The sequence below is a fragment of the Phaseolus vulgaris genome, chromosome 9, assembly GCF_051622355.1.
Source record: "Phaseolus vulgaris cultivar YP4 chromosome 9, ASM5162235v1, whole genome shotgun sequence".
NCBI lineage: Eukaryota > Viridiplantae > Streptophyta > Magnoliopsida > Fabales > Fabaceae > Phaseolus > Phaseolus vulgaris.
Window position 1 is genome coordinate 25,937,893 of NC_143506.1, and position 24,050 is coordinate 25,961,942.

The window sequence follows — 24,050 nt, forward strand, 5'->3', positions numbered from 1 at the left end:
GACCAACAAGATTTCTTTGTTGAGGTTTAGATCCAGTGTTTATCGTCGTAGAAAGGGTTCTCCGACTTCAACCGGGATCATAGTCTTTGTTTCGTACGTCAAACTGTATAGGGTTTCTTGTGTGGTGGATTGTGGACATCGATAAGCCCACAAGACTTCGAGAAGCTCCTCGGTCCACTTGTCTTTAGCTAGGCCGAGTCTCTTCTTTAACTCGTTGAGAATTACTTTGTTGGCATCTTCAACTTGGCCGTTAGTTTGAGGGTGCTCTACCGAACTCGTGATGTGTTTGATATGGAGCTTCTCATAAAATTCAGCAAGCCCCCGATCGATGAACTGTCGGCCATTGTCAGTGATGATCACATGAGAAGTTTGGAACGACACACAATATTTCTCCATACGAAGTTTGGAAATTTCCGAGTTGTGATTGCTGCCAAAAGTTCGACCTCTATTCATTTGGTGAAGTAGTCTATCCCGACGCTGCACTTACCCGGAGTAAAGGGTTCGATTATATTCATTCCCCATTTCAAAAATGGTCACGGTGAGAGAATGTAGTGAAAATTCTCGAGCTTCTGATGGGATAAACTGTCGTATTCCTGACATTTGACACATTTGTGAACAAAATATGTACAGTCGTCCTGCATGGTCGATCAATAATAACCTGCCCTTAATACCTTAGCGGTAATTGTTCTTGCCCCCGAGTGAGTGCTACATGCCCCCTCGTGTATCTCTCGACCTGGTCGAGAGAGATACATTTAACAGTGACCGAGTATATCCTCGACGATAGAGATCCTGATTAATAAGAAGAAACCGAGTGGCTTGCTGTGTCATTGTCTTTTTTGATTGTGCTCCACAATTCCCATTTTCTAAAAACTATTTGATGGGCGTCATCCAATTTGGTTGTATGTCATGCATTCGTCCAAGCTAAGGCTAGAATTCTTCAAGATAATGTAGATGACCGACCGATTTTCATGTTGATATTAAGAAAAATAACTTAAACAAATAAAGAGATATTTTTTTTATCAATAATAAAAATTTATTAGATAAAATGAAAGATTTGGGTGTTTTAGTCCTTCTAAAAAAGATATACTTGTTTTTCTATTATTGGAGTCTTTGTTCAACATGTTAAAAAACATATAAGCCTTTTTTTTAAGAGTGGATATAATGAGAGAAAGTGTTCACTTTCATTGAATAATAGATGACTATTATATAGCCTTTGTCGAATAACCTAAAGAATATCACAGCTACCCACTAGTAACAGTAACAAAATTGTCCATGACTAATCAAATCCTAAAACAAAACTAAAACTTAATTAAATCTCATAATAATAGGTATTTATTGTTGACTTAATGGTAAAATCCTAACGTCCAATTTCAACTTTGTTTAGAAAACTTAAAAGCACTCTCAATAAATAAATTTAAAATAAAACATTACACGTTACATATTGATAAAAATTACACATACTTATAGAAAAGTTTTTCTTATATGGGAGACTATGAAAATTATTGGTATTTACAGTAGTCTCTAAGTTTATAAAATAGTTTCTAAATTGGTATCTAATTAGTTAATTGATATATAATTTGATATCAAAGTTTTAACAAACTAATTTTAGAATATAAATTAATTGGTAGCTAAAACCTAATTGATATCTAATTAACTACCAAAGTTTAAGCTACCAGTTTTTTAATCTAAATTAATTGGTAGCTAAAACCTAATTGGTATTTAACTAGCTATCAAAGTTTTAGCTACCAATTTCAAAATCTTAATGAGTTGATAGTTAAAACCTTGATCATTAACTGGATACCAATTTAAAAGCTAGTTTATAAACTTAGAAACTATTTTAGATACCAATATTTTTTTAATTTATAAAATAGTATCTAATTTAGTTAATACAATAACTAATTATTTTAATATTTACAATTAATTTTTATTTAATAAGTTTGTTGTATGAATGTTCATATTTTTGCAACCAATAACAATCATATATTCATTAATATTTTAGTAAAATTATTCCATGAGTTGTGCATTTATTTTTTATTTTCTAATTTGCATGAAGAAAATCTTACATGCCATTATTTTGATATGAAAATAAATCTCTTTCAAGTCAATTTTACTAACATATCACTCTTTCTTAACTTCAATTAATGTATTATTAAGTATTTAAATTATTTGAGAACAAAATTAGAATAAAATCTTTTAATGTTTTTCTTAAAACTAAACCATCAGTTAAGATAATTTTTTAAACATTAGCACACATAAATCAATTTGAAATAAAGAAATTAATATCTTATTATGCTATGAATAGAAATATAAATTAAATTTTGATGGTTGTATAACAAATTAAAACTTTCCAACCTAAGTACTAAGACTTTATAATTCTCCTATTGGAATAAGACACCTAACACTTTGTCTCATAACCCAATCACTCTTACAACATGCTTCTACCATATCAACTTGAGTTGGAGAATAAAATCTATTGGAATATGATTCATTCTAACATACCCCAATTCAAACAACCTCAACTTTCTTCACACTTCCACTCCCCCACACCCTCAATTTTCCATTCCCCCACACCCTCTAATCCAAACAAAGCCTAAATGATTTCAAATTCATTTAAGAGTTTCTCTTAAAAATATTATTAATTATTAAACAAAGAAAACTTTTAATATTTTACTATTTGCTCAGAAATATTTATCTTTTATGTAATAATTTCGTCACAAATTGCTAGGACATATTTTAAGAGAATATAAAATTATATTCTTTTTGTTATATACGAAGAAAGACTAGATCACATTACATTCTAAGTTTAGGCAAGTTATAAATCATTTTAAAGAAATTTACTATAGGACGGAGCATATAGAATATTTTCAAAGTTTCTTGTACAATAGACAGTGTTTTTTTAGTAAAACGTACAAATTTTTAAATAGAGTTAAACAAATTCTCAAGTTAAATTAATTTGGAATATAATTAAGTAAAAATAAAAAAGTATAACTAGTGTAAACTTTTAGAAATTATTTAAAAACATTATCATTTGAATGAATTTCTTAAAATAATATGACATATGACAAAAACTAGTATGGAAACTACAAAAAGAAAGCTGTTTAAAAAACCCAGTAAAGTAACCCTATTAGAGATGCCTTCATAACTCACTAAATCGCATTACAACTTTTGAATTTAAAAGGTTTGGTTTTAAATCATTTAAAATGTTTTTATTATCTAATATGCCTTCTTATTTAAGTCATAATAATGTGTTAAATTCTTTTAGCAATATTTTGAAATTAGAGAATTATTTCTATATTCAAAAGCTTAAAACTACTAATTTATATATTAGTTTAGGCATTAATTTATTTAGAAGTAGAATTTTTGACATATTTAAAATTTCTTATTTATAAACTAGGGTTCTTAAATAGAATTTTAAAAGCACCAAATTTTGAAAATGTCAGACTAGGCCTTAACAGAATCTTTCTTAGGTAAACGAGAGAAGTCAGTCATGAAGTCTAAAATTTTGAAAATAAACCAACCTCCAATCTTATAAAGTGTAATACCTTGCCAAACTTTGTTTTCAGTCCAATTGTACTTTATTAAATTTAAAAATAATTTAGCATGCTATTCTAGGTCAACATGATATTTTTATATTATTTCTGTCCTCTAAGATAATAATTAATTTTTAAAAAGTCATGTACGATTATACAATAATCTAATGTCATCGAGAGAAAAAAAAATACTGAAGTATAGAATAGGTTTGTTAGAGTTTTACTGGAAAAGCTTAGATAATGGTTTTTACATTTTAAATTTATCTTGATTACATATTTATGTTGTCATCAAGTTAATAAAAAAAAATTATTCCTGAAAAAAATCATATGAGTACTTTTTTTTCTTCCCTTTTTAACATTTTTTCTCTTTAGAAAAATAGAGGGGTGGTGTAATGAAATATGAATGAAAATAAGTTTAATTTAATGGATTGACTCGAATAATTGTAAAATGGATCGATTAAACTAAAAGAATAGTAATTTAATTTGATCCATTTAGTTTACCGATTATGATTTAAGTAGTCCTAGCCTAGGTCAATTTGTAGAATGATGGTTTAACTTGTATTTTAAAATAATAATTATAATATAGAAAATTAAAAAATAATTAATTTAAAATTGAAATTAATTTATGATCTCTTTAAATTATCCAAATCTCATGCCCAACCCAATCATTTTTGTGGGACACCCAACCCAATTATTTTTTGTGGGACACCCAACCCAATCCTACTTCCTAATATGTTAGACTTGTATACTTTTTCAATTATTTTAGTATCAAATAAAGTGATTGTTTAGAAAAGAGGGGAAACCCCGAGATATATCTACTAATGAACTTGAATTATATCAAACAAATTTTCAACCTAAAAAATAATAATTTTAAATTGTTATAAAGGTAAAATGAATATTTTGGTCTTACATAAAAAATAATTCTAAGGAGCCTTCATTTTTCTTATTGCCAGAATAAGGTTAGAGGCCTCTTTAAAGCGCTCCCAATTATTTCCAGGACTCCTTCACTTTTTCATCTTTTATTAGTTAATTGATCTTCGTTTTTATATATAATAAATTGGATTTATTTATAGTGTCGTTATTAGACATCGAACTCATCATATGTTCCAGGGTATTATCATTCCAACCACTGATGGAATCCAAACATTCTCAACCACACACTGAGGATAAGTTGTTTGGATTAGCCTTGGAATAAAGAAAAAACTACCCCCACAACAAATTCCCAATGACTATCCATAAATGGATTTAATATCAAAATGACGCATGATTGTCAAATGTAGCTGCTAATTTAGGCTCAAATGGTGGTTTCTATCTTTTGAGGGCTCTTGATGGTGGTGAGGAGAGGGTAGATGTGGTAAGAGGTGTCAAAGAAAGAAGTAAAAATAAAACTCAACAACACTGCTACAAAAAAGATTATGCTAAGAGTTTAAAAAGACGGTCTATCATGGACCATCTATAGAAGACTACTTGTTATATAAAGGTACAAGGAAAAATCATTATATACAATATTGCCTAAGCATGTATATAAAGATATTTCTAAATTCAAACCTAAGACAATTGGGCATAATGAACTAAACAAAATAAGACTTCAGTTATGCTAAAGTTTTTTTTATACATATTATTTTGTATTTGTAAATGTAATGCCATCTAAAGACATCCCAAAATTATTGGATTTGCATTACAAATCATATCATGAATGTAGGCAGAAGGACTAAACTTTGTCCTTAGTTGGAAGAAAACATTAACTTCAATTTGTGCAATTATCTTCAGACAAAGCAATCATCTAGGAAAACCCAAAAGGACACGTGCCCAAAAAGGAAAAGGAATGCCAATCATAAGGCTCGATCAGACGTATCCTTTAGATAAGACAGGTAGCAGGCGAACCTTTCTTGAGCTGTTAATTAGCACAAAGCAACATTTCCTCAGCCCTTTAGCCGAATTCGTTGATTGAAAAGACCTCAAATTGCACATTGATCAATGAATTGAAAACTTCTTTATGTACACTTTTTACATGTCTAGAGGCTTGGTTGGATGTTTCTGCTCCGCACGTAGGTTAAAAATTGAGTCGGTAATTCTGCTAGAAGTGCTTGAACAACTGAAAATCCACCTGCAAGAGAAAAAGTTTGCAAATTATTTTGATATGTTAGGCATCATTCACCAAATATTCATTCTTTGCAAGGTATATAATTTTTCTTTCTTAGTGCAATCAACGTGATTTCATACAAGGTGCTGATACCCTCGTCATTACCTCAATCCTAATTGTTTAAAATGACACTTACTTTGAACCTCCCGAAATGGAACAAATTGGACTATATCACGTGAAGCAACGCGTCCATATGAACTTTCAAGCCTCTCTCCCTTGTCTGCATCTAAAACCTAAACAAGAAATTTGACAACAAAATTATTTCACAAACACAGTTCATAGCCTCAGATACCTAACACTACAACTCTACGTATAAAGAGCATACAAGTTTGATTTATTACCTCCATTTCTTTAAAATCAGCACCTCCTACCCCAACAATGAGGATTGATAATGGCAGATCAGATGCTTTAACAATGGCCTCTTTTGTTTCTTGAAGATCTGTCACTACTCCATCCTTGGAGCATACCAATTAAAACTTAGCAGCAGTGATAAAAAAATCTTTATAAAATTCTTAGTAGTAAGAAGGATAGGTGATCTTTTGTTATATGTAAGATAAATATAGAGCATGATGCTTACTGCGCATAATACTATGGATGCATTGAGGCAAACTAGAGAGAAACATACATGACAAAGAACCATTAAGTTATAATAAAGTTACAAATTGTGTTCAATGAGGTAAAATTAGAATTTGCTTTCAGAGATAAATATTGAACGCTGCAAAGTATACTGACTCTTACTGTGATTATTAACAAAACAAAGTACTTTCTTCCACCATTTGCTACAGATTGGCTGGCAATCAGTGCAGCTGTGCTTATGACAGGTCCAAAAAGAGTAGGTCCTGCGAGAGATACATTATGCAGGGCACTTGTGTAAGCCATCATAATTCCTTGGATCCCTTCCACCTACAACAGACAGAAACTTCTGATTAATAAAGAACTGTTTCAATATGACAATACAAGCAAGACCAGACATAGCAGCTCTACCTCACAATAATGACTACTTCCATTCAAGTTGAAGCAATGAGAAACAGGACCATCAATTGGTCGTGCCCCAAATCCCCAAGTAGGAAATCGTTTGTCTGAATCATAAAACTGTAACACTTCCCCAACCTCAACAATTGCCTAGAAAAAAATTCATAGCACATCAATGATGGATCAATTAAAAATATAGTTGTGAATTTACCAAGAATCATTTCTCACCCTCTGGTATGCATTTGGCCGCCCTGAAGGATCAATATAATGCAAAGAATCAGGAAGGCGTGGATTTCCATTCGAAGCTGGTAAATAAGAAAAGGGTCACTGTAAGAATATATTTCTTCCCCTCTCATTCCATTCATAACCAGAAGCATGTTAGCCATTAGATTAAGTTTATCTACTTTTATCCAAGAGATAAAAACAGTGTTGGGGTGGTGGATGGCAACCTCAAACCAGCTGTTGAGTCTGACAACAAGGACTCAGAGGGTTAGAATTTTGGGAAACCCATAAATGGTTCCTCAAGGTAAACTGTGCACATCCAAACTCCACCCAAACAAGTCGCACAAGTGGAAATTGAAACCAAAGCATTATTGAGCTATGAGGCACGGACACAAATACGACACGGACACGGAGATATGACTAAATTGAAAAATATAAGACCCGGACACTGCAAATATACTAATATACTTCTTAATCTGAAAAAATTAGTAAAAAAATCTAACAAAAGATAAACAAATTTAAATTATAATGTTTGAATATTTACATTTATTCATCCTTATTGAAAAATACAACTTCTACCATTATTGTAAACCTCAAAGTGTTAAAGTGCTTTTCAAGGCTAAAAATTAATGTATCAGCAAAATATTTCAGAAAGAACTTATTGTTCATGTTAGAAACATAACAAATTAGCTATATAATATATGTTTGGGTATCTTTTTAATTTAAAACAGGAAAATTGTAATGAAAAATGAGAACAAATTAATAATTGTGCCTAGTGGTATAGGCAAATAAACATAAAATGATTAAATACCATTGCAAGAGTAGAAATCTCATAATATAATCAGCCTTAATAATAGGGGTTAGGAAATATCCATTGTCGAATTGGAGGCTGGACTTGCAACAATGGTCTGAATAATTGCCATGTCAATGGCGGAAGGAGGATGCTGGAGGAAGTTTCAGTAGATCCACAGCATGCCTACCAAAGATTGTACGTATGTGTACAACAATTTGTAATCTCTTGAAGATACCCAACCAAACACAGACCAAGCGGACACAAACACATTACCCTCTTTCATTTACACTATATTTCCTTACACGCAGTTTTATGTCTTTATCATTTAAATTCATCCGTATTTCTCTACAATTTTAGCCAAATCGCATATCTGAATATAGCTTAGGAACCCATAGATAATAAACATAGTCCCTTTCTTAGCTAATTCTCTAACAGAAAATGGGATCATTGTATTTGCAATGAATTATTTTTTTTTCAAGATGTGACCAACTTGTCTAGCATACCTACACAAGATTGTACATAAATTTTGGCATGTAATTAGCTATTGTTTTCAAATTTGACAAACATTTTCTAGCTTACCTACCAAAGATTGTACATAAATTTTGGCATGCCAAGTGGGACCAATGCATTTCAAGTTCAAAGTGGTGTATGCTACTCAAGTCTGGTAGGAGAGTCAGTATGGATCCTTCGCTATTAAACACCGAGAAAAGCAATAGTGTCCATCCCTTGTGTCTAAAGCTATACAGGACAAGTGTCTCTCCACCTATTAAGCCAATGGTTCCAACAATTGATGGGCTTCCTTCCACCTTCAGTGCTTTCACAGGCAACTATAGGGGTTGTGACTCAAGTCACGGAAGGGATGGAAGAACATAGGAGAACAAGTCCCTATCTATGTCAGTCAAGCCACTTGAAGAACATAGGAGAAAATTATTAAAAGGGATCTCATGGGTATACTGTCTTCTACAATTTGAGCTCAAGGTCTAACTAAACCCACAAAACCAATTTGCAAGATAAGAGTTGGTTAAGCCTCAAAAGTTTCTAATTAATATGGGATGAACACTACTCTTGAGTTGAGGTTCAATTAAAGCTGTCCCAAAAGAAGTAGCAACTGTGGCAGACTAGGAATGATCTCAGTTACAGCGACTTTCCAATAATATCCATAAGAATTTGGCTTTGATTTTAACTGAGCCCAATGTCATGTGATTCATGTAGCCAACTTCAAACAATGGGATAAGGCCATTGTTGTTGAAGTTTATGTTAAAAAAATTGAGATGCTATTGGCACAGTTTCCAAAAATTCTAGAGAAACAAGTATTGAAATACTTTATGAATGGTTTAGTGAGATGGTTGGAAGGAGGATTCATATTCATGTTCATTCACAAAGTAAATTAGGTAAGTGGATTGTTTGTCTAAGGTATTCTTGGTTTCAACCTCACAAAATTAGTTTGTATGGTGGGGATTTTCCCTATTTATACACTATTTTGACCATAGAATCTCCAACCTCTATGATTTAAGACTTTTTGTCTTTGGGATAGCATGTGAATTGCTGTATTATGTATGGTTTTATGTTCAGTATTGTATTGTATTTTATAAGTTTATGAATTGGTGTTCTATCACATCTTGGAATAAGATATTCCATTTTCAGCAATTAATAACATAAGACTTAAAACAAGTAAGCACAGATTTAAAAATTACAAATACAATAATCATAATATTATCGTGTCCTTCTCCATCACTCGATCTTTATGTTTATACCAAAAGATAGTACAATGGGTTTGAGGATATTGTTCTGCACCTGTAAAGTCAACAGCCACCATGAAGTTCAATTCAAACCCCCCCGCCAAGTAATCCAAGAAAGTATATTGGACACTTTCAATAAATTTGTCCACAAATAGTTGGCTCTTTAACACCTGTATTATAGTCACATAAGCTTTAAGGGAAAGACAGGAATTCATGATAGAAATTAATTTAATAATAATATAAGACCTTATTATCATGGTTTTGTCCACCAGAAGACGGCAAACATAAATTTTCTCCTTGTCCAGTATTATGAATGTTCTCAAACTCAGCCAGAGATCTCTCCACTTTTCTGATAAATCAAGAGTAAACAACCCTAATATGTATTTCAGCAAAGACAGAGACATAATGGAAACATGGACAGATAATTAAGAAGGTACTGATGTTTACCCAATTAAATCATGTTTTCCATTGCTATTAAAGTTATAGCACTCTATTATCAAAATACTCTCCTGTACATTATAAAAATGAAAAATTAGATAGCTTCAATTCAACTATATGTAGAACATCATGCCACAATGTACATGTCAATGTTAACACAGTACTATGTAATGATGAAAGAAAGAAATTATGGAAGAATAATATTTCTAAATTATAGTTTGTTTTCATGAACACAAAAACCTTTGAAACAAAAAGGATAAGATACTTTTAACAGGCAATGAAAACTAAAAATGGCAATATAAAAGTGTGATGGCCAAGTTCAACACTAACATTATTAGATAAATGGCCACACCAAATGACATATCTGTATTTAAGTTCAATACCTTGCTTCCTACTTGTTGAATATTCACAAACACAGATTTCCATATTGGGTTGAGATCATTCTTTATAACTTCTGTTTTGCAAATTGGAATTTGGACACCACCTTCTACAACTTTTGATATCAATAAAAAGGGGTCCTGCAAGATAAACAAAAACATGTATTGTAGCAAAGCGGGCACTCCTCATAATATGAAAAAGAAAAAGGACACAGGTTCATACATTTCTTGAGAAGAGATCCTTGCATTCCAAATCTGAACACCTGAACACCATCTCTATTGCAGTCTTTGAGCTAACACATTCCTCAGCATGCACCAGAAGCTTCCCACAGTTTTTGGGAAGGGTAGATCTCAAAGAATCTTCCGTGTGTAGATCTATAGTCAGTGATTGATCACGCTGTGTGATTATCTGCAAAAGCCAATTTGTTAATATTGTTGTGTACAATTTGTTGGGATATAAATTTGACTGCAATAGTGCAAAGGGAAGAATAATGTAAATGAGCATTTCGTTCTTGGTTTAAAAATCTTTTAATGAGCTCAGTAGTTGCCAAATGAATTGTTAGATATATTGTTAGATATTTTTGTCTATGTAATCGGTTTAACCCATATTTTTTGTATATTTTTTTTCTATATAACCATAACCTTATGTGTTCAATATACACAAGGGGATTTATCCTATTTTTTTCCTTTCCTTTATTTTATTATGGTATCATTGCCTGGTTACGATTCAAGGACTTGGGTTATGGGCCCACCACGCTTCCTATGCGCTTTACAATAATGGAACTTGGGAACTAGTTCTTTTAGGTTTTGGGAAATTTGTTGTTTGTTGTAGGTGTATTTCTGCTATTAAAGTTGGTCCTTATGGTACTATTGATAGTCTCAAAGCTCATCTTATGGTTAAGGTTTATACTCAAATTTTTTGTTTACACCATGGCGATGCTTTTTCTCCAATGGAAAAGATGGCTTATGTTTGTCATAGCCATGGTTGCTCTTCAACTATGACCTCTTTATCAACTACATGTCAAAAAATGTCTTTCTTATTAGGGATTTGAAGGAAAAAATTTATATGGAGCAACCTCTGGGCTTTGTTACTCAGGAGAGTCTTCTGGATTGGTATGTCGTCTCTGCAAATCCTTATATGGCCTCAAGCAGTCTCCTAAGGCTGGGTGTATATATCTCGTAGTATATGTTGATGACATTGTTCTTATAGGAAATGATCACCATGACATCTCACAGGTAAAACAACACCTTTGTCAACACTTTCAGATCAAAGATCTTGACAAACATCTATTTCTTAGGGATTGAGGAAGCACAATCCAATACTGGTATTGTTATCTCTCAAAGAAAATATGCATCGAATATTTTGGAGGAAATTGGGTTGATGAATTCGAAATCTATTGATACACCCATGGATCCCAATGCCAAACATCTTAAATATCAGGGAGAGCCTCTCTCAAATATTGAGAAGTACAAAAAATTAGTTGGAAAATTGATCTATCTTACTATTACTTGTCCTAATATTTCTTTTGCAGTGTGATGAGTCAATTTCTTAATTCTTCATGTGAAGACTATTGGAATGCAGTCATTCGTATACTGAAGTACTTTAAAGGCTTTTCTAAAAAAAGTCTGTCATATGGTCACAATAACCATACTAAAGTCGTATGTTATTCAGATGTTGATTGGACATAATCTTTATCTAATAGAAGATCAACTCTCAAATATTGTGTCTCCATTGGTGATAACTTATCTCTTGGAAGAGCAAGAAACAAAGTGTTGTGAAGAGATCTAGTGTAGAAGCATAATATAGAGCTATGACCTCAGTTACGTATGAGCTTATTTGGCTTAAACAGTTACTTAAATAATTGTAATTTGGAGAGATCACTCAAATGACACGTATATGTGATAATCAAGTTGTTCTTCATATTAGCTCAAATCCAGTTTTTATGAAAGGACCAAACATATCAAGATTGATTGTTATTTTATTTAAGAAAAAATTGTTTTGGGAGATATCAATACTTACAAGGGCCTAGGATTGATTATATTTGCAACAAGCTGGGTACATACAATTTATATACACCAATTTGAGGGAGAGAGTTAGATATTATAATATATTATCCGATATTATTATATTTTTATTTATGTAATGGGCTTGGCCCATATTTTCTATATGTTTTTTCTCTATATAAAGATAACCCTATGTGTTCAATATATAGAAAGGAATTTATCCTATTTTTTCTTTTTCTTTATTTTAATATGAACAATGACCTTAAAACAGAAAGATTACACATTTTCAAGATCTACAATTACATTGTGATCCAACTTCATTTGTAGTGCAATGAATTCCTTTTCATTGTCAGAGTTGTGTCAACATAGAGTTTAACATTCTCAAAATACCTGAGATAGTACACATGTAGCCTCACCAAGAAATTGCTGCTCATCTAGCTCAAGCATCTGCATATGTAAACCAAATAGTTAAAATTTGGACATATTTACATTGATATTCTCTATGAACACGTTATCACATCAAATGAACAGGAAAACAAGAAGGCCAACATGGCCTACAAATATTTTTCATGGAATGAGTTGGGAGATGACCATTGCCCAAACCTTTAAGCTAAGTTATGAGAAGTTGTGCAGAATCTACATATTCGGAAAAAAAAATTAAGCTGGTTTAAGTAGTTATGCAGTGGTTCACAAGGGAGTTGTAAGTAAACCATTTATGCAAATGAAAGTACCAAAATTGTCTAATGTCTGCTCCTAAGGTCCATGTTTTATAAAGTGCAGGGTTTTACTTATCACCTAACATGCTATGATTACTTTTCAAATTTTAATATCGATACAGAAATAAAAAGAAGCATATAACATGAATATCATCTCCACTCTAAAAAGTCTTGGACTAAAAAATGTAAGAAAAAGGAAAATATAAGCCAATGCAAAGGTCCAAAAGGTAAACATAATCATATGGAATAGTAACTCCAACAGCAACACAAATATATAAAGACTTGAGACGTTGCAAGCAAGGAGATCAACATAGATTAGGATGTTGGAAAAAGCATACGCATGATGTTGAAATGAAGTTACTTTTCATGCAATACAATTAAATAGAAAAACGCAATATAAACACCCTAACTTTTGCCAATTTTCAAGAAAATTATTTGATAAGTTCGTATATATTGGTCATTGTTATAGCTTGATGAACTGCAGGAAACATTAAACTACTTAACGACAACTACGTAACACAAACATTTTCTAACCCTCACATTCTTTTATATGAAGTCCTAGACCTCAGATTATCATATCCAAGAGACAATCCTCAAAATGATGGATTGTCATGCTTATGATGGTTACATTTACACTATTACACAAGATAACGGACCATTAATTTATCACACCCTATCTCAAGCTAGATGATACCTATACATTTTCCCTCCTTACATATCTTAATACACATTATAAGATTCTCAAAAGCCAGCATATTAGCACACATTTTCTCAGTAAAATAAAGAAAACTGGGAAAAAAACTATTGAAGCTTTCTGATTTGCTTAAATTTGTACTTAGAAGGAGAAGAAAAAAATACGTACAGAAGTATGGATAATCAATAAAATAATATAGATAGCATTGATAGAAAAAAAGAGAGTCATTCATTCAGGTATAAACTTATAACCACTGTATGCATAGATTTGTTACCATATTTATAAAATTCTAAGAAATTGGAAATGATAGACTAGAATCTAATGTGATGAGCAAATTTTATATTGGAACCACATCTTACAAAAAAAGGAACCAAGTATCAACATCATACAAGCCATCATAAAACTATACCTTTATATCTAGATTGTGAAACTGAGTATCAACATCATACACACGAAACCTGTGACGAAAGAATTTTTACAGAAAAAATCTGGTAAAAATAAAAAATCCTCATCTGCCTTGGTAGAAGTATAAAATATCAGATTCAAACTTACACTAAAACCTGAACAACCTCAAAATGATAAATGAGGGTGTGTTTAGTAATCCATGTTGGGCTTGATGAACTCAGAACTATTTCTGTACGGCAAATTTCCTCTAGTGCTCCATTTTTTCCTTTTGCATAAAGAACCATCATCGGATTATTCTACATCAAATAAAATTTAAAATATTAAGTATGCTAACTCTGGGATGGAAGCGAGATTCACTTAACTGAAACATAATAACATTAGCTATTAAAAGCATTTTTCTTTATTTTTTAAAAAAATGACAATCCTATAAACAGATGAACACTTGACAGCGGCCATTGGTCCTTGTGGTTTATTGGCACAACTACGATAACGAAGTCTATTTCGACATTCCTTGACCTCTTATGTAAATGTAAGGATCTAGTAGAGTCTAGTCTGAAACAAGAAGGCAGCTAAGCTATTAGATTTTGAGGAGTTCAACATTATTTCTTTCATTTTTTTTTCACACAACGGGATATTCTTTATTTGAAAAATATCATTCGTTAGTATACTTAATAATAATCATAAGGAAAAAAACTGTTACACTTTTTTCTGTTTTTACTAAGGAGACTCAGTTTGCACTTGGCCGGGATTAGAGAATTTTCTTTTCTTCTTGTATTTTCAGTACTTGGTGAAAGAACTTCTTGACAGAGATTGCAGCTCCTGAATTGTATAAGTAAAATTCAATTAGTTATGATTGGAATGGTAATAATTTTTCCTATTATGTGTTTCTTTTTTTTTCCAAAATGTCCGTGCTGATAACTTGACAAAGAGAAGACCAATATATGCAATAATTGAGCTGGCATAAAACAGAGAAAAACATAAACAACAGAGTAGTGTACAAGTTCGATTCCAATTTCGACCAAACGGAACCGAAACAAGTAAATAACTAAATTAAATAGGTAAGATACGATGCAAGAGGTTCAGATTCGCGAAACGCTTAACCGACGGAACGAACCTTGAAAAGCACATCACGATCACCCAAGCCAGAAGCGGAAAACGACAACTGAAGCACAACAAGAGGTAATTGTAATGTAAAATCTCTTTCGTAACTGAAGGCGAGTGAAAAGGTGAGAGCGTGAATAAAACACGCTGAGAAACTCGACAAGAAGCAAAAGAAAGAACCTCGATCTGAGAGAAGAGACCGTGGTGGCCGCGAGACCTGAGGAAGAGCTCGACGGCGTCGTTTGGAGCGCCGGCAAGACTGCGGAAATCTCCGGCGGTGCCGCCAATGGCAGCGCGGCCTGCGGTGACTTCGGAGAAGCAGTTTCCCATCGAAAAGTGCGCGCGCAGTGTGGCGTGTGTGGCTTGACCTCAGTCTTTCCGTCAAACTCAACAGTGACTGGGAATGAAATAAACAGAAAATGAAAGGAACAAAACCATATATGTACACACACAAACAGAAGAATATCCAATTATATAATCTAATTTGCAATTTCCCAAATTTTCATCTTACTTTTCTGCTCATTTCATTGCTTTTTCTTTCTTTCTTCCAAAGAAACGCGTTTTGTCTCCACCTTTCTTTAATTTTATATTTTCTTGCAAATTTAAATTATTTTTTATATAAATTCATTTAAAAGTTATTAATAAAAACTATGCATGTACATAAATATTTAAAGTTGTGAATTATGAATGTTGCATGCAAATTATAGTAGAAGTTTGCTATAGCTATTACTGTGTTGGACTATTCGTTTGGTATTGGTGTGGCAAGTGGCAGGTCTTAATCAGACCAGTTTCGAATGAAGCATCTTTAAAGAAAACCCACCACTCTAGTTTGGATTTGGAAGATCATGTTGAGGTGGAAAACATTAAGAAAACATAAAGTTTTATTATGGTGTGAGGAAATGTTTGATAATGTTCTTGGAAAGAAAAATAAAAGGAATAATTGAGGTTGGAATTGAGGCATTACCCCCAAAAGTGGCTAACCAGACATGAGTTGTAATGTCTGATCAACTTTCACAAACAAAAAGGGACGTCCTTCCATGCATCACTCCTCTTTCGACCATGCTTTACGCTCAAATAATGCTCCCTTCACCTTCTTCTTTTAACTACCATAAACTACAACACCACCTCCTTTATTATACCTTTTTTTTTCATCTTAATCACCCTTTTACCTTACTCTAATTTGCTTAGTGTAATTTGCTGTTTAAAATTAAAACAAGATATTATTTTTTTATAAAAAAATATCTAGGTACTTTCATATAATCCTAAGTTACTCTTTGGATTCGGATGAACACCCCGGATTGAAAAGCCAAAAAATGTTGAGTTTGTATCTAAGGACTTGCGGGTAATGAAGGGAGGAGAAAATGAAAAATGGGTTTTTACTAAGTTGTGAAGATTGGGTAAGAAAGTTTTACATTTTACCTTATTATTCTTCACCACCATGTGCCATAATAGTTGCAACAGTTACATGTAGTTGTAGATATTCGTTCTGCATGAGATTAATTAAAAAAAATATTTTAATTAAAAAACAATTATAATTCACAAATAATCAATCAAAATATTTTTTTAATAAATTTTTAAATACAAGGACAAATGTGTAAAGTTACATTTCTATCAATTAAAAAAAATATCATTTCAATCACATTTATCACATCATTCAGAAATTTTTATAAACTTTCCCTACATTTTTCACTTTATTTACCTTAATCCAAACACTCTAATTTTCTTTACACTTTCTCTTCAAATCATCTTCTTTTCACTTCTTTGTTTCCACTCCCTCATCCAAACACAATATAAAAGATATTTAAGAGAATTCCAGCCAAAGATTTCAACTTCTCCGGCTAAAATACACCTTTTTCAGAAACTCCCACTAACATTGCTATGTATAATTACTTCAAAGTTAAATTTCTTTTAAAAATTCTCCAACAAACACGGCAAATAAATGTTTGAAAGGCTCTATGTGGTGCACTTCAAAGTTTTTTATTGAAGATGTGGATGGATTAGGTTAGTTTTATTTATTGTTATTGAACATGTGGATGAATTGGTGTAGGGTTGTTTAGGTTTTGTTATCAATAATCATTCCCAATTTAATCATGATTAATGAAGATTAATGTAGTTGGCTCTTCCATGCATGCATGAATGCCTCAATTGTCTATTGTTTTCATTTTCTTAAAATTTTACTTCTTCACCCATCAATTATCTAATAACTTTCGTAACCATCATTATAATTGGCCCTCCAAATTTAGTTTCCTATTAAAGCAAGTTTCTTGGAAAGAGTGTCCAAAACTTCATCCTCTTGCATGCCAATCATAAATTATGAGGACGTGTCATGCTTCCGTCCACAGATGAAAGACCAATATTAGTACCAAAAATTCAAAATCACAAGCCCTTTTTATATCCTCTCTTTATTTCCTATTCAAAATTGATGTTCCACCAAAAAATGTATCTCTCTCTTACTTGTTAGTTTTAATGATTCAAAAGGCTTTTCTGATCCTCCTTTACCGTTGTTAGTTTTATTATGCGCATATGCAACTATACATGAATGTAAAAGGAGATAAATTATAACTTCATTTTTTCTGTTACTTCAGTTATTAATTTCAGGAAACCATTCCCTTAGAAGATTCTGCACAAACTTACCTGCTTTACATGTTTTATAGACTCTTGCCACCAAATGCTAATGGCACTAAACCTTCAACTAAATTGTCTAATGAGAGCGCCTTTAGTACTTATGCGAAAAATATTATTTTATGCATGGAGCTTTTGATGGAAGCATCCTCAGGATAGGAGAAGACTTTAAATTATTTAAACTTTTTCCCAAAGACTTTTGATGAAAATCTTGGAACTAGAATTTTTTTTTCAAGAAAGATTCCTCGATAAAGATTCTAAGAGAATACTCTCTTTTTAAATTTCAAAAGAACAAGAAGTGAAAGTTAATTAATTCAAGTTCAATTTTAAAGTGATTTTACAAGAGGCTCCTAGCTTCTTTGCAACAACCTTATAGTTGCACTTGAAGAGAAATTTGGAGAGCACACTTTCCATGTAGCTAGTCCCTCCTTTTTCTTATTTTAGGCTTGTTTTATGGAGTGTGGGACTTCTAGCTTAATCCTAGTCACTAGGTTTTATAGGGTTTTGATTATCCAACAAGATCCAATTAGAGACCCAATTTGAACCCACGTATTCATCTACAAAATACAAGAAGAAACTACACCTACAAGAGAAAATTTACTATTATACAATGTGTACAAGACTAAAAAGAAAGAAGAAAATCTAATATTTTACTCTTTAAATGTAGAGTTTTTCTTCACAATGTTTCATCTTCTTATACCCTCTTAACCAATGGTGTTTTAGCTGGATTGTCTCTATCTAGCTAGTTACATGTCTTTTTTAAAAGGATTCACAAATTGGTTATGTCAAGTGTGTGGATCATGAGGAGTGTTTATGTGGTTATTAATTGTTGGAAGTGTATCTGACATGTTAACAAGTTTGACATTAAATTTTATTGGCTTTTAGTCTATATTTGTTTATGATAAATATTTTGTATAGAATTAAACAAGAGTACTATATATTTGATTTAGGGTTTAGGTAATACAATTCCATGTTTCTCACTAATGATCATCCATAGGTAAGTACCATCACTATTTATTATTATTATTATTATTACTATTATTATTATTATTAACAAAAAGCAATGAAACGTATTTATGATTGATATTCCACTATCGAAACATACTGAGAATGAGAGACAATAGAGACTGTGACCAATAGTGAGAGGTCGTGTCCAAGAGTGAGAGGCGGTTGACAAGATATTGAGAAATGAACAATGAGAGAATGAGATATTAAGGAAACCAAGAGTGAGAGACGAGAGAGGAACTATGAGACTAAGAGTGAGAAAGAGAAAATTAATGAGACTGAGAGTGAAAGAGACGATGGTACCGAGAGAGAAAGAGTGAGAGTCACTGTGACATTGGGTAAGAGATTTGATGACTATTTTACGACAAATGTATTGTGTCAGAAGTCATAAATTATCCCTAAGGACGGATATCGAATCCACGAAGAATAGTTGAATTCTCAAGTAAAATATTTACTAAATAAAAAACAATAATTAAAGTTTGGTGGATGTTTGTTGTATGTGAGATTCCAAGAATTGTAAATAAAGCAAAGTAAAGAGTTGGTTCATTGAATTGGGAAAATTGGGATTGAGGTTCATCCTTCTCACTCTTTTGTATTTTGAAAAACATAATAATATTCTATCTTTGATTGATATTAATACCCATATAAAATTCATTCATATTGATTTCTCGCATATAAAATTATTAATATAGTATCATAAATATCAATTTCTCACATATTTATAAAAAAAATTTATCCTTACAAGCATATATTGATAGCAATTAACATTTCAAATCTACTCATGACATTCAAATATGTTAAGCATTATCATCTAGGTCAAATGCTTAGAAGTACTTTTCATTCAAATCTAAGGATCAAAATCATGATAAAGCAAGCATTAAAATAAAATGACAATATCAATCATCAATCAAGAACAAAATATTATATTTAAATATCACCTCAATACATAAAAAGTTTGATTACTCCCAATCTCAATTCCAAAGGTTAAACTATGATTATTTTATCAATAAATATCCATAAGTGTGTGTCTTTTAATATGTAATATTATTGGAATATGACACTTATCAAGATTCAAAACAAAAGTGAGAAATGTTGGTGAGCATGACTATAAGAGACCATTTTTAACACGGTTTAATTTTCAGATTGGAGTGCTGGCGAGGTTTGAAGATATTAATTTTAAGATATTCTTTTATGTCACGCTTTTTAATGTGTTGGTTATTGAGAAATTATAAGCAACGTAAGATATGTTTTATGCCAAATTTTTTAATGTGTTGGCTATTGATGAATTACAAGCAACTTCCAAAAAGTATAACTTAAAACATCCATGACTTATTATTTGTGGCCCATAATATGCATAAGTCATATTTATAAAAACGTTGTCTTTTCATTTCTATAGTTGAGAATATACCACATTTTTATTGTTTTTAGACAACACTTATTTTAATGTGATTTATTCATTTATAAAGGCAACACCTTAAAATTGTGGCTTAAATATCAACAATTTATAATTTGTGTTCTTTGGTGGTCCACACGTCACACTTATGAAAGTGTTGCATTTTTCACGTTTAGGTTTTATTTATATACCCGTGGACAAGTTTAATGTTTCCTAAGAAAAAAAATGTTACAATTTAAAAAATGTGGGATGTGGGCTAAAGTAACCACGTTTTAATAATTGTTATCAATATTAAAGGTAACTTTAATTTTATATGGTTTAATATACTGACAACTAAAGGTCACATTTTTTTAATATGCTTTATTTTTTTTAAGCCATGCCACAAAATTATTGCTTAAACAAAAAGTGTGGTTTATAGTGATGCATAAGCCACAATTGTAAAAGTGATGCATTTTCCACTTGTAGGTTACATTTATATCAACGTGGCCAATTTTAGTATTTCCTAAAGTAATAAATGGTATAGTGAGTTAAAGAAAATATGATAAAAGCACGAGTGGACATAACCAATGTAAAAATAGTTAATTTTTTAATATGTTAATCTCAGCCTCAGAGACGCTAAATTTTTTAACGTGGTAGTGTCGGCCTAGTCGATACTTATTAAGCTGATGTAAGAAAATGAAATAATCCAAATATTTCATACTTCGAATTTGGGTTCCCATTTTTCTTCCTTTCTCATTTCCTCTCTTTTCCCAAATATTCAACTCCTCATAGGTGTTGGTTAAAATATATGGTTGCAAAAAGTCTAATTCTCTTTCAAGATATATGATGGTGTTTTGTGTTTTATTGTTGGAATCTTGGTTTGGTTATGAATGTCTATCTATGTGAAAACCTTGTTGGCTTGGAGAAACTAATAAGTATTTTTCTTTTTTGGTGAATAGTTTGCCCTTTCATCTCGATTTATTCCTTAGAATCCTGAAATTAACAGAAATTTGGGAATAAATCGTTCTTATTCAAATTATAATCACAAAATATGTAAAAATGTTCAAATTCATAAATTAGAAGTTATATTATAGTTATTTTATCAATTAATATCCATAAATGTCTGTATTTTAATATAAAATATTACTGAAATATGACACTAATCAATTCCCTAGTGAGGGTCCAATTAGACTTCCACCTTTTAGTGGTATAGAACAAATAGATTTTGTTCTTGGAGTCATTATACTCAATAGACCAACTTGCAAAACAAATTCTCACGAGACTACGAACATAGAATCTCAAGTTCAAGATTTCGGGTTAGATTCAAAAGAGTTTTAGCCCTTGTGTTCTACCTATTTTATTGGTGATAAAAAAGATGGAAAATGGAGAATGTGTTGTGAATGTAGAATCATCAACAACATTACAATAAAATAAAAACACCCAATTTCTAGGCTTGATGACATCCTAGATGAAATGCATGAGTCCACCATGTTTTTAAAATTGATTTAAAGAGTGGTTATCATCGAATTCAAATCAAAGAAGGTGATGAGTTGAAAATCTCTTTTAAGACCAAGCTCGGGTTATACAAGTGGTTGGTGATGCCTTTTAGTCTTAATGCACCTAACACTTTTTATAAGGCTTATGAATCATGTTTTTAGGAATTGCATATAAAAATTTGTAATAGTTTATTTTGATGATATTTTATTGTATAGTAGGAGTATTGAGGAACATTTAGTCATCTTAAACAAGTTTTACTTTTTGGGTAGATATTATCATCTTTCTAGGATTTGTAGTCATTAAAAATGGGGTTCATGTGGACCCCAAGAAAGTCAAAGTCATCCAAGAGTGACCAACTCCACAAAATATGGGAGAAGTTATGAGCTTCCATGGTTTGGCAAGCTTTTACAAAAGATTTGTTCCTAACTTCACTAATCTAGCTTCACCACTCAATGAGTTAGTGAAGAAGGATGTCATATTTTGTTGGAAAGAAAAACATGACCAAGCTTTTCAAAAGCTTAATGCTCAACTCATTAATGCATTCGTTTTATCCTTGTCTGAATTTTCAAAAAAAATTGAACTAGAATGTGATGCATCGAGAGTTGACATATGTTCGATTTTGTTGCAAGGAGGACACTCCATTGCGTATTTCAGTTACAACCTTCACGGTGCCTCCATCAACTACCCCACCTATGAAAAAAATTGTATACTCTAGTGAGGACCTTTCAAAGGAGTTTGTCATTCATGGTTACTATAAGTCACTTTTGAAGGGTCAAGGTAAGCTCAACAAGAAACATGAAAAGTGGGTGGAGTTCATAAAGCACTTTTCATATGTGATTAAGTACAAGAAGGGTAAAAGTAACATTATGGTTGATGCCTTATCTAGAAGTACACTTTAGTTCCAGAGTTGGGAGCCTAGATTCTTAGATTTGATCACATAGCATAATTGTATATGCTAAAGACTTTGATTTCTCCTCCACCTTTGTTAGTTGTCAACATAGAGCACAATGAGTTTTATGTTAGTTGTCAACATAGAGCACGATGAGTTTTATGTATCTAAGGGATATTTTTTTAAAGAAGAAAAAAATTGTATACCCTTAGAGTCATATAGAAAACTCCCTGTTAAGGAGACTCGTGAAAGAGGCATCATGGGGCACTTTGGGGTTGAAAAGACTTTATGTTTCCTTAAAGATAGTGAAAGTAGAAATCAAATGGATAGGTTGGGGCAACAATATAAAAAAAAATGGTTATGTCATTTCGAAACAAGTGGATCATTTATGATGAAGAGGATGAGCTTCAAGTTAAAGATTTAGAATTTTTGCAAAGTGGAACCATGTAGTATCAGACACAAGATAGATCTTCCAAGGAACGAGGCTTTTTTCGAATAAGCCAATTCATTTGGGACCCCACATATCACTCTTTTTCCTATTCAAAGATCAACCTTTTGTTTATGTGTTTTCACACCGACAATTCTTTACAGATGAAGAGATGTTAAGGGAACTCCTTACAAATTATTTTGGACCCATATTAAGAAAAATATTCAAAGACATGGTCATAGATGCATATCATGTTTACCAGCCAAGTCTAGAACAATGCCTCATGGACCATATATTCCTTTTCATGTTTCTTTTTCTCCCTAGGAAGATATTAGTATGGACTTTGTCTTTGGTCTACCTAGAACGTGGAGGGGCTTTAATTCCATCTTTGTGGTAGTGAACCGTTTTAGAAAAATGAAACACTTTATACCATGTTGCAAAGTGAATGATGCTAGCAACATAGTTAAACTATTCTTTAGAGATGTGGTTAAACTTCATGGATTACACAAGACAATAGTGTTTGATGGAGACATCAAGTTCAATAGTCATTTTTTGAGAACTTTATAGGAAAGACTAGGAACTAAGTTTAATTTCTCTACCACTTGTCACCCCTAAACTGATTGGCAGACGGAGGTAATAAACATGTCTCTATCAATTATGTTAAGGGAAATCCTAAATGGTAATCACAAATCTTTGAATGAGTATCTTCCTCACATTAAGTTTGTAGGGTAGTCCACGAGACTATTAGGATCTCACATTTTGAGGTTGTGTTTGGTTTTAACCCTTTTACACCTTTAGACTTGATACATCTTCCTAATGTTAATGAGTTTATACATAAAGAACGGGTATCCAAGGTTGATTTTGTAAAGAAACTACATGAGAAGGTTAAAACTCAAATACATATCGATATGAGAGATACACAAAACAAAACAATAAAGGGAAGAAAGAAGACATATTTGAGGAAGGGTATTGGGTTTGACTTCACTTGCGCAAAGAAAGTCCAAACTCAACCCCTGGGGTGATGGTCCCTTACAAGTCCTCAAGAGGATCAACGATAATGCATATTAGTTAGATCTACTAGACTAATATGAAGTGAATGTCACA

At 31.9% G+C, this 24,050-nt stretch overlaps 1 protein-coding gene across 3 annotated transcripts; it reads right to left on the reverse strand.

Annotated features, from left to right (window-relative positions):
* Positions 1-5,122: 5,122 nt before the first annotated feature.
* LOC137823134 (protein BONZAI 1) lies at positions 5,123-15,879 on the reverse strand. 3 transcript variants are annotated; one of them, XM_068628275.1, is made up of 17 exons: positions 15,315-15,691; positions 15,148-15,195; positions 14,181-14,329; positions 14,038-14,086; positions 12,609-12,665; positions 10,438-10,623; positions 10,221-10,355; positions 9,847-9,908; positions 9,646-9,748; positions 9,455-9,569; positions 6,874-6,950; positions 6,658-6,795; positions 6,412-6,576; positions 6,015-6,128; positions 5,810-5,906; positions 5,542-5,637; positions 5,123-5,424 (listed from the first exon to the last, which is right to left on the reverse strand). In XM_068628275.1, the coding sequence occupies exons 1-16, from the start codon at positions 15,462-15,464 to the stop codon at positions 5,546-5,548; spliced, it is 1,737 nt and encodes a 578-aa protein (XP_068484376.1). In that variant the 5' UTR covers positions 15,465-15,691; the 3' UTR covers positions 5,123-5,424; positions 5,542-5,545. The 3 variants fall into 3 exon arrangements, with proteins under 3 accessions (XP_068484376.1, XP_068484375.1, XP_090150908.1); XM_068628274.1 differs by having other exon boundaries at positions 5,123-5,637; positions 15,315-15,879; XM_090294782.1 differs by lacking the exon at positions 14,038-14,086 and having other exon boundaries at positions 5,123-5,637; positions 15,315-15,582.
* Positions 15,880-24,050: the final 8,171 nt, after the last annotated feature.